General features: G+C 40.8%; 1 protein-coding gene and 1 long non-coding RNA gene across 14 annotated transcripts in view; one reads left to right on the top strand and one right to left on the bottom strand.

The window, feature by feature from the left end:
• The window catches only part of NPAS3 (neuronal PAS domain protein 3), an 853,174-nt gene that overhangs the window by 60,887 nt on the left and 779,839 nt on the right, over positions 1 to 12,448 (bottom strand). For all 9 annotated transcript variants that reach the window (XM_027065563.2, XM_027065562.2, XM_027065566.2 and 6 more), the window contains one exon: positions 6,254 to 6,372. In XM_027065563.2, the coding sequence (XP_026921364.1) occupies positions 6,254 to 6,372 (119 nt within the window). The remainder of the gene's footprint in view (positions 1 to 6,253; positions 6,373 to 12,448) is intronic.
• LOC128316017 (uncharacterized) overlaps positions 1 to 12,448 on the top strand; it is a 214,345-nt gene that overhangs the window by 131,200 nt on the left and 70,697 nt on the right. The gene's annotated exons all lie outside the window — the stretch shown is intronic.

The raw sequence follows: 12,448 nt of genomic DNA, 5'->3' as shown, positions 1-12,448 counted from the left end.
GCATAGCAGTGTGAATATTTAAAGTATATTTCAGGAAAGATGACTGGACAGATTTTACCAGAGCATCAGTAGTAACAGTTCCAGGAAAGAATGATGGAGGGGCAGCTGGGTGGCTCAGCAGGTTAAGCGTCCGACTTTGGCTCAGGTCATGATCTCACGGTTCGTGGGTTTGAGCCCCACGTTGGCTTCTGTGCTGACAGTTCGGAGCCTGGAGCCTACTGTGTCTCCCTCTCTCTCTGCCCCTCCCCCACTAGTACTTTATCTCTCTCCAAAAAAAAAAGAGTAATAATGGTGGAGATGGCAGTAGAAAATGTAAGCTGGTACCAGATTCTTGAATATGTTGATCCTATGAACCAGTGGTGATTTAGGAGAAGGAAACGTGATGGAGGCTTTGGGAAGATATTCCAGGGAGCAGGGTGCAGAATGGAATGGAGAAGCAAAACTTTTTGGGAGGTAATTTGGGAATTTCTTACAACAGATCCAGAAAAAGGCATTAAGCTAGAAGATTGGAAATAGAGATAGGTGGAGTCAGCCAGTTTTGGCGGCACATTAAAGTGGTGGATGATCAAGAGGGAGAGAGATCGATATCTTAGTTACTGTGGACTTTATTAGCAAAGCAAACCAAGCACTAAAATTCCAGATGATTGGAACTGTAAGTAATAATTTCCTTCTAGTTTGCTATCGTCTTGAGAGTTCTCGATATACACATTCCGTTAAGAATACATTGCATATGAAAATCCTTCAACTTTAAAATTTACCTAGCTGTGATTTTGACATTGAAATCCTCGTGATGTAACTTGCCCACCTAAGTGAATAGGAAGAAAAGGAGGACCATTTACCACTGAAAATAACTCTTAACTATAGACATAGTTTTTAAATATTAGGTCTAATTTTTATTAAACAATATTTTCTAAGAAATACTTTTTCAGAAGATTATCTGCCTAAGGGGATCAAAGTGCAAAAAAATTTGGTTTTGGGAGCACCTGGATGGCTCAGTTAGTTAAGTGTCTGACTCTTGGTTTTGGCTCAGGTCATGATCTCACAGTTGGTGGGTTCAAGCCCCATACATGGCTCTGTGCTGACAGTGTGGAGCCTGCTTGGGATTCTCTCTCTCTCCCTCTCTCTGCCCCTCCCCTACTCTCTCTCTCTCTCTTTCTCTCTCACCCCTTCTCTCAAAATCAATAAACTTAAAGAATTTCTTTTTTTTAAATTTTGGTTTTGTATTTTGTCACTCTAGGAGTTGATGTTTTTTGGAACAGGACTTCAATATATATTAACACTAAATGAATAAAAGGGAAGGAAAAATGAGGAGGAAGGAAAGAACTATTGTAATTTTGGTGAAATATGTTCTGGGAGGTGCACTAATTTGTTTTTTTAATAAGAACCAAAGATGTCCTCATATTAAATAAGGTTTTGTAACCTGAGATCACTGGATTCACCTCAGGGATTCAAGAACTTACTGAGGCAAAATGAATTTACCTTGGGAGAGGCTCTACAGATGTAATCAAAACATTAAAAGGATTTATGACACCCCAAATAAAACAAATTACTGGTAAAATCAGGGAAGTGTCTTTTCTCACAGAACAGATACAACCATGAATTGCAACAAATGAACAAGTTCTAATTTAAAAGGCAGCTCCGTGCTTAGAGAAGGCAAAGAGTTTTCTTTAGCTAATTAGCATCCTCTCATTTTTTTTTTGCTTTTGTTACTTCACGTCTAGATACAGGTACTCTTAGAGCTGAGGTATATCAGCAATCCTTATAAACTAGTGAACCTACAAATTGTTTTCTCTATTACTTATGGTTTCTGACTCTATATTATAAGGAGACGGGATAGGTTACAGAAATCATTTAGTTGGACACTTAGCTACAGGCAAATCCATACCCAAATCATCCCAGATAGGGGCTGTTTTTATTTTTATTTATTTTTAAATTAATTAATTAATTTTTTAAAAATCTGGACTTCCCTTCTCCTCCCTTAGTAATCTGTTCATATATGTCATAGCAGGAACCCTCGGCATTTGAGGATTTTCACCTGTGTGGTGAATTGAGCGACATTCTCAGCATTATGTAAACATGACAGAGATTCTCTCCCTTTGTCTTTGTTTCCCAGCCCAGGATGCTCTGCTGTGCCATTAGAGTTAGGACATCATAATGTGTGTGGATAAAAACTCCAGAAATGACAGTGGTGCTGGTGGGCATTTAAGAGTAGATTAGAAAACTGACAGTCCCATGCTAACGGAAACTATTCTCCAAAGACAGGAGCTAAGGAGGCGACCCAATTAGTCTTTACTTCTCTAATTTCCCTGATTACATATCTCCTTTTACCCCCTGTCTATACCTAGTAAGTTCCCCCAGACATAGACCTAATCTAGAAGGCAGAATATTGACGCAGTGCCATTTAAAGGAGAGCTGTGTTATGCTAAGATATGTGGCCAACAATGGGGCCTACACAACAAGAAGCCCCCGAGGCATAAAAAGTGGCTGGTCCAGATAACGTGCTACAGTGGATTTCAAAGCAAATGAGGACAGAGACAACTAAATGTCAGCTCGAGGCTGGGAAACTTCATTGGCATGAGGGCAACTTTCCTAAGGCCCAGGGAACAGAAGCAACAGTGACCTATATCACACTTGATGCCTGAATTCTCAGACTCAGAGTGGCTCTTCTTTGGCTAGAATTCTTGGTTATGGGTACCTGGGTGGGTGTTAAAATCCCTGGGAAGGAAGGGAAATCTCTGCGAATCTCCATCAAGGAGTGCTGTCGGATATGCGGAGCCACAAAGAGAAGGTCTTAATCAGGCCAAGAGGTTTTTCTTTTCAAAATGTAGAAGAATTTTCCATATGTTGAGGTCTAGCTCATGCTGAGCTTTTCTGTGGACTTGATCTGTTAAGCAGTGACACCAAGGGTGGAGAGGGCAGGCTCTGGAGCCTCACTGCCTGGCCAATCCTGGCTCCTCAGTAACTACTTAAGATCTATGCCAACATGGGCCAATACTGAGCCTATTAAAGCCTCAGTTTCACCACCTGCACAATGGGCATAATGATAGAATGTGAAGTTTGAACAACGCCTGGCACAGAGGAAGGTTTTAAATGCTGGACGGATTGGATAAGATACGAGGTGTTTGGCAAAGTACTCGTGGCAGAGTCCATGTTTAACAGGTGTTATCTTTGCTGCTATTATTACTGCCAGTAATAATTATTACTGCCAGTAATAATAACAACACTAAAGAAAGCGTGGCACGTAAGATGATGGACCAAGGCAGAAAAGTTGCATGTGCCAAGGTCACAGGAAAACTGGAGAGGAGTATAATGACCTGCACTAGCCATGGCTTAACATCTTGGAGCTTTATGGGAAAAGAAAGGAGCAAACAATGGTAATAAATTAAGAGGAATATTGGGAGTATGGTGAAATTATCATCACTGCTTCTTTTTATTTGTGCTTATTGTGTGGTGCTGGGGTGATTACCAGTTTTATTTGAATGTTTTATAAGCTGTTAGATTTATTTACTGAGAATGAACAGATAAATAGGGATGTTATTCAGCTGTGTGTCATGTCATGGCTTCTCATCAGCTCTTCTGCTAACTTGCAGACAAGGTTAATTAATGAGGCAAGGGCATCGTGGAGGAGGATGCTGGATCTGTTGAACGGTTCATCCTATTGGGGGAAGACAGGATGAATCAACTCTCACATTAGCACTCCTGGGCAGGGGGTACGGTACTGGATGGAGACTTGCGTGAAGTCTTGAGAAAGACGGACTGATAGGGTATGTCAGAGGAGTGTGATCACTTTAACACTACAGGGTTTGATGGAAGCCAGAATAACTTCTCTTTTCCAGTCCTGGATGTTCATGGTTGTCCCTTTTCATATTTTGTTTCTTGAAGGTGCCTTCTTATAGCAAGGTGTCTTTAATCCTAAACCCAAGGAGCTTTGGAAACACTGTTGTTCTGTTTCCATAGTGGTCCTGCTCTCACTTACCACTCATAGGTGACAGTCACCTCCTCAGCTGGATGTTCCGTGACTCTGGTATCCAAAGTGGTCCCCACCAGCCACACTCACCACCTTTGCTTTACTCTCAGCAAAATAGTTAGCCTAGTGGTTCAGTGCATAGGGCGTGGAGCCAGACTCACAGAGTTCAAAGCCCAGCCCTGTCCCTCTGATGTGTGAAGTTGGGTATGCTGATTAACCTCTAGCCTTATTTTCTTTACCTGTAGAGTGGGAGCAATAAAAGTACCTTCTTCTAGGATAGTTGTGAGTTGCATAGACACTGCATCATGCCGAGCATATTGTAATATGCATAAGTAGTAGTTACTGTTCATTTGGACTTTTTTGCTGTCTGAAATCACCTTCATTATTTGTTGTTCTTGTCTGTCTCCCGCTGTTAGAATCTAAGTACCATGAAAGCAGGGACTTTTTACTGTTTAATGCTGGATTACGGGATCTAGAACAGGCTCCAGACTGGTAACTCAATAAAAATTTGTTGAATGATCTATTCATATTTAGGAAATGAGCCTGTCCAATTTCAGGTCATGCAGCAAAAACTGCTTTACTGAGCTGACCAAATGGCAAAACAAAAAGAATGCAAGCTACCTGGTCTCTTGCCTGGACTGAAATACAAAGCATTTCTCCACTTGCACAGCCCACTTTTTTGTAGATTCCAAATTTTGCAAGGCTTTATGATCTCTAGTTGGTCACATGAAAGCAGTCATTTTTTATCATTCGAAAAATTAAATTTTCTAATGATACTGAAATATACTCCATATTATGTTTTCTAACTACACTTTACCTGTCCTACCCTTCCTCTTTCCTGGGACATGCCCCCTACAAACCAATAAAAACCACTAAAAGTGACAAACTAAAAGCTGAAAGACAGAAAACAGGTGAAAGGAAGCCTTACAACTCCTAAAACTAGAATGGATCTTTCTAGCATTAAAATGACACTAAGCGCTATACCTGTAGTTTGCTTGTAGAAATTTCAAACTTGCTAATGCTTTAATAACGAATAAATGTATTGTGTTCAGTAAGGCAGGAAAAATAAAAATAGTCCCGAGGATAGAGTTTGGATTTTTCCCTCCACGGTATCCCTTTGTAACGGGCCTCTGAAGGGTAAAGCGCCTGTAGGCAGAGCCGCCCTGAGCCTCTCCTTCGCTTCGAACCCTGTTAAAGGTTAAGGGTACGTTCCACCTGTGCCTTTCCGACGGTAGGCCAGCTCAGCTAAAGGTCGTTCATGGAAATGCCTGCTTCCCCACCTCCTTCCTCTTTGTCTCTGAAGAATTCATGTCAGAAAGAGTACCTGGTTCTGACTTTCATGCAGCTGCTGGTTTCTGGTGACTTGTATACGGTTTTTAAGCCCAACGACTTAATGACTATTACCATCTCTGACAATGCTACGGTCACCCTAAAGAACCGAGTTGTCAGAAACTCTCAACCCTAAATTGGAAAAGGTCATGCCGGCCACATCTACAGTCCATTCTGTTGCTGTTGGTCCTCCCATATATGGTAAATGTTGTTTGAGAGACGGGTTGGTGTATTGTAAAATTGATAAGATTCAGGTTGCCAAAGGCGTGTCATAAATTTCATAGGTCTTAATTTATGTTGCTATGGTAACTCAAGTGTTGGAATTTCCCAAGATTAGGAGGCTTTATATTCTTACCCTTAAAAGGACGATAATGTAGATTATGACTCCAGACTTGGTCCTTGCTGTTGTGGGGAACATGTACTCTGTATGTTGAGCGTCCTGTGTCTGCCAAGGTATGACCGATGTGGAGTAAGTGTAATTACAATGAAGAGTCCTGATGCCTAACCTGATTTTCTTTTTTACACGTATGAGTCTGGGCGGCCAAGATATTATTAAAATGGATAGTCTTTACCGAAAGAGAAAAGGGGAATTTGAAGAGAGAAGTGGAATTCCTCTAGTCATTCTAGAACACTCACCTTAAGGACTGCTATGAATTTGGTTCACTTTCTCCATCAAAGTGAATTTCTAGCGAGTGCTGAAGACCCTGGTGCATTATTAACAAGTGTTTCAGGAAAAGACACCATATTGAGGCATTTAGTGCCTCGGCAATGTCTGAAGTGAGAACGAGTCATGTAATGAAGCCCCTACCTTGAGACAGGAAAACCACTAAGAATCCTACGGGCTGCTCAAGATCATAGGCGTTAATTATGTGGTCCCAAAGCAGCTGGGAAACTCCATGCAAGTGACCCAGGATTGACCTGAGACAGAAATATTTCCCTTGCCCAAGCCCAGCTTACCTTATATCCTGATGATTTGATGTGCACGCCACGTTTGGTCAGAGTAGATTTCATTCGGATGAAAAAGGAACGTTCAAGGGTGTTGTCAGTGGTTAGCAGACTGGGGCTGGTTGACTCCACTGAAGAATACAAAAATATATACACACATGATTTAGATGTCTACACAGCCCCTCACAGCTACTGCTCAGGTGCAATCCTTGGGTTCACTAAACATAAGTGACAGGTGCTAAGAGCATGGTAATCCACTTACTTCATTTAGAAAATGTTTACTTTGCAGAAAATAAAAAAGAAAAATTAATGAATCCAAAGTAACTCTGTTCCAGTTTCCAGCAGGAGCTTTTCAGACCTTTTAACTCCCTAAGTAGGGCCTAAAGTATGAAGTAATGGAAGCCTACCTTGCCACCTGGCCTGTGCACATGGAGAGAATAGTCATGAACATGGAGGACACTATAGATTTAGGGAATCAACCAAGACTGCAGCAGAGAGGCTTCTGATGAAGAGTAAGGATAACTTGCTCTTTGTTTTCCCTGTGAATCCCTTCTTGTAATATTTGCCCACTGGGCAGCTCTGAGAAGCAAGAAACCATCTCCTGGCCAGTGTCCTTGCCCTCCTGAGTCAGTTTTCTTCATTGTGGGGAATAAGAAAGCATAAAGTTTTCTCAACTGACTTACGATAGAGGGCTTAGAATGGAATGTATAGACAGAGACAAGTAAAGACCACCACCACCATCAATTGTCCTTTCTTGTCACTAATGGCAGCTTGCTCCCTGCCCTAATCTGAACAAGATATTAACAAAGAATAGTCTCCTCCCTGAAGCAAGACAGTTGCTCTACCCTTTATACATTTTTAGACTAAGTGGAATACTTCTTTACTTCTGAAACTTAAACTGGTAGTTTGCAGTCTTGTTGATCTAAAAGCACCCGTATGCAAACAGGCCACGAGGCACCATAAATCTGTTTCTAAAGTATTTTATAAGTTTAAGTGTTTTCCTGCAAAAAAAAAAAAATTAATTTTGGTATTTTTTGGCCTAATCAGTGCTGTCAAAGTTGACTCTTCTAAAATAGTACTTTAAAGTTTTAAATTTGTTTTTGGAGTCTAAAATTTAAAAAGATGTGTGTGTGTGTGTGTGTGTATATATATGGATATATATATATATATATATATATATATATCCATATATATATATCTCCATATATATATCCATATATCCATCCAATATGTGTGTGTGTGTGTGTGTGTGTGTGTGTATATATATATATATCCATCAGTAAACAGGATTTGTTTTGAGAAGCTTTCCACTAATGCTAACTTTTTCTGGGGGGAGGGTAGAGAAATATGTGTCATAAAGGGACATTTAAGAATTAACATATGTGAAAACAGTTATTAAAACACAAAGATAAACAGGCAAAACAAGATTTTTAACTTTAAGAAATACATTCCATGTATTTCTAAGGGAAAGAAATGCCTTTTAAAAAAATATATGAAATGTGATACTCAGATGAAAGAACAGGAGCTATTGTAATAACAGAAACCTTGCTGTTGGGTCTGTGGCTTTCCTTGTATCACTGCTGTCTAAATAGGACTATATTTTCTAATGTTGGTGGCACTTCTATTCTGGGGTGAGGGAACCACTGACAAGTGTCCCTTTCTTATGTGTCTCTCTTAAGATTTTCTCTCTCTCTTTTTTTTTTTTTGTTTTAGAGAGCATGGATCTGATGTCATTTTAAATGTACAGCTTTTTATCACTCGAGGGAAAAGCAGAGCCATGTTATATTTAGTACTTTCATTTCTTCTGATTAAATATGAATTACTATGAAATTTTTCTCATCATCTAACACGCCATAATACGCCAACAGCTTTTTAATACACTATATAAGCACAAACTTCTGCTCTAAGAGTTTAATTTGCCCCTCTAATCCAATCACATCAACCTTATTTCTCTTATCAGAGATTCCCATTTTGAATTAAATGAGCTCATTAGTTTTAATCAAAAGCAGAGAGATCAAAACTTAAACGTAAATGCTTTAGATCAGAACTGTCAGTCAGCCGTGCAGTTCTATTTTACTAAAACACAAGATCAGAGACCCTTAGAACCAATTTTTTCTCGTAAGGGATGCCGAGAGCTTGAAGATGCTATATCCTTTTTTTTTTTTTTTTTTTTTCCTCTCTCTCTCTCTCCTTCCCAAGGACAGATTATACATTTAAGGTTAGACTTAATTTATAGCAGTTTTTCATCCTGGTGGAAATGGAAAAGTATGCCAATCTACTGTTGTCCCTTTCACATTTATTGGCACTGGTCCTCAGAGACTTGAACTAACGTGAAGCCGTCAGAATCCACAGCACAAACTCAGCCTTAAAAATTCAGCTCCGTTCAGCAAGATTGTGTTTGCAGTAGCTGAGGAAAAAATGAAAGTTCCCGCAGAAGTGAAATAGGTTTTAGGGCTAGGGTGCTGGCTACCCTGACCCCATGAGGAAGGAGCCACCTAACGATAGGACAGTAATTCAGGCATCATTAGGAATTACTGTTTGCAGTATGTAGCATTGCATAGTAAAACACTTAGTGTGCACATTAGAGACGGTGGCACGGGTGCTTCCCGCTGGGTGACAAGCTTTGTATGAGCTGTGGAGGCCAAACACTGCGTCATGCCCTGACTGAGGCCCTGCATACAGCACCCCCCGTGTGTTACAACAGTAATTGCCTAAACATACAGGGGCGGCGTTAATTAAACCCAGGACAACTGGTGTGAGAGGAATGCTGAGGTCAGGTTTTGCTCCATTGAAGCTGAGATTTAAAATCTAAACTGGTCTCCAAGCTTTATTTCAGACCATGGGGGAATGGAGAGTTGAGGAGAAAGTGGGGGAGGTCTTAGAAAAGAGTTTGATTTCTGATAAAGATTTCTCTTGTAATTCCATAGGGCTTTCTAGTTGTGGGGATGGGGCTGGAGTAACGCTCCACGCTGTCTCTTTCGAAGGGACGCATAACAAACTCATGCACGGCACTCGCATGCCAGGGCCATGCTGCCTCAAGGGCTAGCAAACACACTCTGGTTATCTGGGCTCTGCAATGGCATCTCTCATGTAAAAGGTGTATTATCTGCAGGTGACAGACAAGAGGGGCAACTTTAGAAGAGCAGTTTTCTAAGTGTATCAGGTGAGAAGCATGATTTTGATGAAGGGTCTATTGGGAGAGAGCATGGCCTTGGTGACGTGCAACATGACTGTGACATTGAAGATGCGTGTGTGTATGTGTGTGTACACATGCATGCAGATATGTATGTGTGTGTATTGGGGGTGGGTGTGAAGAGGGCAGAGTGATGACAGAGGTGTCCTTAAGAATGGTGCTCTGTAAAGACAGTGGGACCAGTCTAGGTCAAAGAAACATTTTAGAATGCTTTCTAGGTATCAGATGCTTTTGCGTCAGCTTTTTGAAGCAGGCCATGATTGCCGCATGCTCTGATAAGAAATTTGGGATTCAGAGAAGTTATATCTGCTGCCTGAGACACAGGAGAAATTTATGGGTAAAAATGGATTAAGTGGTCAAAGCCCAGATGTGGCCAGTTTTGACCCATGAATTATAAACAAGGAGCTGAAAAACAAAACCAAAACAAGACCCACACAACTAAAAGCTAGATAAAAAAAATTAACTCTCTTTTGCTGAATCTCAAGGGCCTCAACTTTAAAATAAATCTAAATTATCTCAGCTCTTGAAATGTCAGTTTTTGCATATTTTGTAAAATTTACAGAAAAATTTATAGCGACGTTATAATAATTTTTACGTTGGCAAATGCCACCATAATGTGAAATCATATCTGCATTATTATGCATTTGTTGATGAATCCCTAACTAGCACTGTAGTTGCTGCCTCACTATGATGCAGGGGCAGGAGGTGATGGGGGAGCTGGAGCTGGAGGAGGAGGAGGTGGCTGAGAACCATCTAGTTCTCACTGGCCAATCCCAGGGTCAGGTTCATCCAAACACGTGGTACACTCTCTCCAGGGTCTCTGTAAATATACGGGGCCCGAGCATAAAGAGGGCTTTTCTTTCTCATGCACCACAAATGTTTTCGGGACAATCTAGTGTCAGAACTCTGCAAATGGCACCGAATCCTGATGGAGGAGGGAGGGAAAAGGAAAATTAAGTTTTGAGAAAACACCGTTCCTCTTCAATTGTGAACAAAGTTTCCCTTTGAGGAAGAAGAGAAGTTGGGCTACATCGCTAATATATGAAGTTAAATATACTCTTTTCTTACTTCATTGCCTAAATGAATCTTTCCCTTTTCAGAGGTTCTGTGCGTACAGGACAAACCAAAATGCAAATAACCAAAATGACTTTCACAAGACAAGGGAAGAGATGTTTGTCCATTTTGCAGTTACCTTGATAAAGCCAAATTATTCACTGGCATATGCTGTTAGCTTTGTTAGATACTGCTGTATTTTAAGACGTTAGAATGAGTATATGTCAAAGTATGTTACAAGTTGTTTCTTTTCTTACAGATGTTTTCCTGCTCTTCCTTAGCCACTTGGAAGCCACTTGGAAGTTACCGTACATACTCATATGGCTTTCTGTGGTCAATGAAAAGGTGAACCAAGGTCATGGGTCACGTCCAGGTGTAATTTTTGAAAAGAGTCAGTCCCTTAGTAGAAAGAGGTACTTTCTCTCTCCTTCTGCCATGGTGACTATCAACATTTCAGATGGTGCCTGCTCCATCAGCCTGGGTCTTAGAATGAAGAGAGTGTGGGACAGAACCCACAGCCAACTCTCACAGAAATAAATTTTTGTTATAATTTCAGAAATGTTTTTTTACTGCAGCAGAAGGTAGCCCATACTGACTGATACAAATACTAGATCTTTATTATATAAAACAGTCTATGTTGTCCAACTCTTCCAGATAGTGGCAGAACACACAGACAGGAGATAATGTTTGTCTGACCCCAAAGATCATGATGTACCAATATACTATCCCCAGAGTTATTCATATCCTCATTTTATCTCCTACCCTAGGTATGGGTGGCGAGGCTGAGACATGTCTAATTTTCATCCCTTTTAGCACCTACTGTGGTTCCTTGTTCCCAGAGCAAAAATTATACATATACACACATGTATACAGACATGTATTTACATATGTCTAATATGTTCAATAACTAATATTCATTAAATGTTGACTTTAATAAGATCTTCCCAACCTTGTTTCCCGATAGTAGGACAAACATGGTAAATAAATCTTTTCTCACAGATCTTATCCCAGCAGATTTTATGTTTATCCACGATGACAAGTGTAGTAATTTTAAAGTGTTACAAAATCTCCAATACTCCTCCTTCCAAAAGGCAGAGCCTCCTTTCTCTCCCCTCCAGTGTGGGCTAGACTTGGTGACTGACCTCTAATAAATAGCACATGGTGGAAATGGTGGTGTATGACTCAGTCATGACAGGCAGAATGGCTTCTTGGTGGCTCTGCCCTGGGTCCTTCACTCTGGTGGCAGCCGGCGGCCATGTTGTGAGGACACTTGAGCAATCCGGTGGAGAGGCCAATGTGATGAGCAACTGAGGCTTCCTAGTCAGTCACAGTCACATGAGTGAGCTTAGACGTGAGGCCTGCCCCAGTCAAATCTTCAGATGACTATGCTCTGAGTTTGACTTGTGTTGCAATCTCAGGAAAGACCCTGAGCTAGAACTTCTCAAAAGTGCTACCAGATTCCTGACCTATAGAAACTATGTGAGATAGCTTTTTTTTTTTAAGCAAAATATTTGGGGTGATTTGTTGCGCAATGAATAATTACTAATATTGCATCCACATAGAACCTCCTTTTGGAAACGTCATAGCCTTGTTTCGGTATGTGACAACTATGTACATGGGTCAAACTCCTGTAATAGCGAGAAGGAAGGCATTGCCCCCAGTGTCGGTAGCCGGTGAATTCACTTACACATGAAAAACTACCTGCAATGCTGGTTTTTGTAAGTGGGGTTTGTGTTCTCGAAGGTAAACGCTCAATTGATTTTTTAAAATGTGCAGTTTGCAAACGATGCTATCAACAGTGTCATCTACAAGATTGGGAGATCTTAAAAGGCAGGCCTGAAGTCTTGCTTGTCTATCATTGTATCTTCTCCCTGCTCTTCTCCAGCTTCCCTTGTGCACCGCGCCCCCCCCTCCCCACCCATGATCCCACAAGTGCCCAGGATTGTGTTTCACATAAGTAG

This window comes from Acinonyx jubatus, chromosome B3 (genome assembly GCF_027475565.1).
Source record: "Acinonyx jubatus isolate Ajub_Pintada_27869175 chromosome B3, VMU_Ajub_asm_v1.0, whole genome shotgun sequence".
Classification (NCBI taxonomy): domain Eukaryota; kingdom Metazoa; phylum Chordata; class Mammalia; order Carnivora; family Felidae; genus Acinonyx; species Acinonyx jubatus.
The sequence above is the reverse complement of the archived record's forward strand: the minus strand, read 5'-3'. Positions and strand labels throughout refer to the sequence as shown.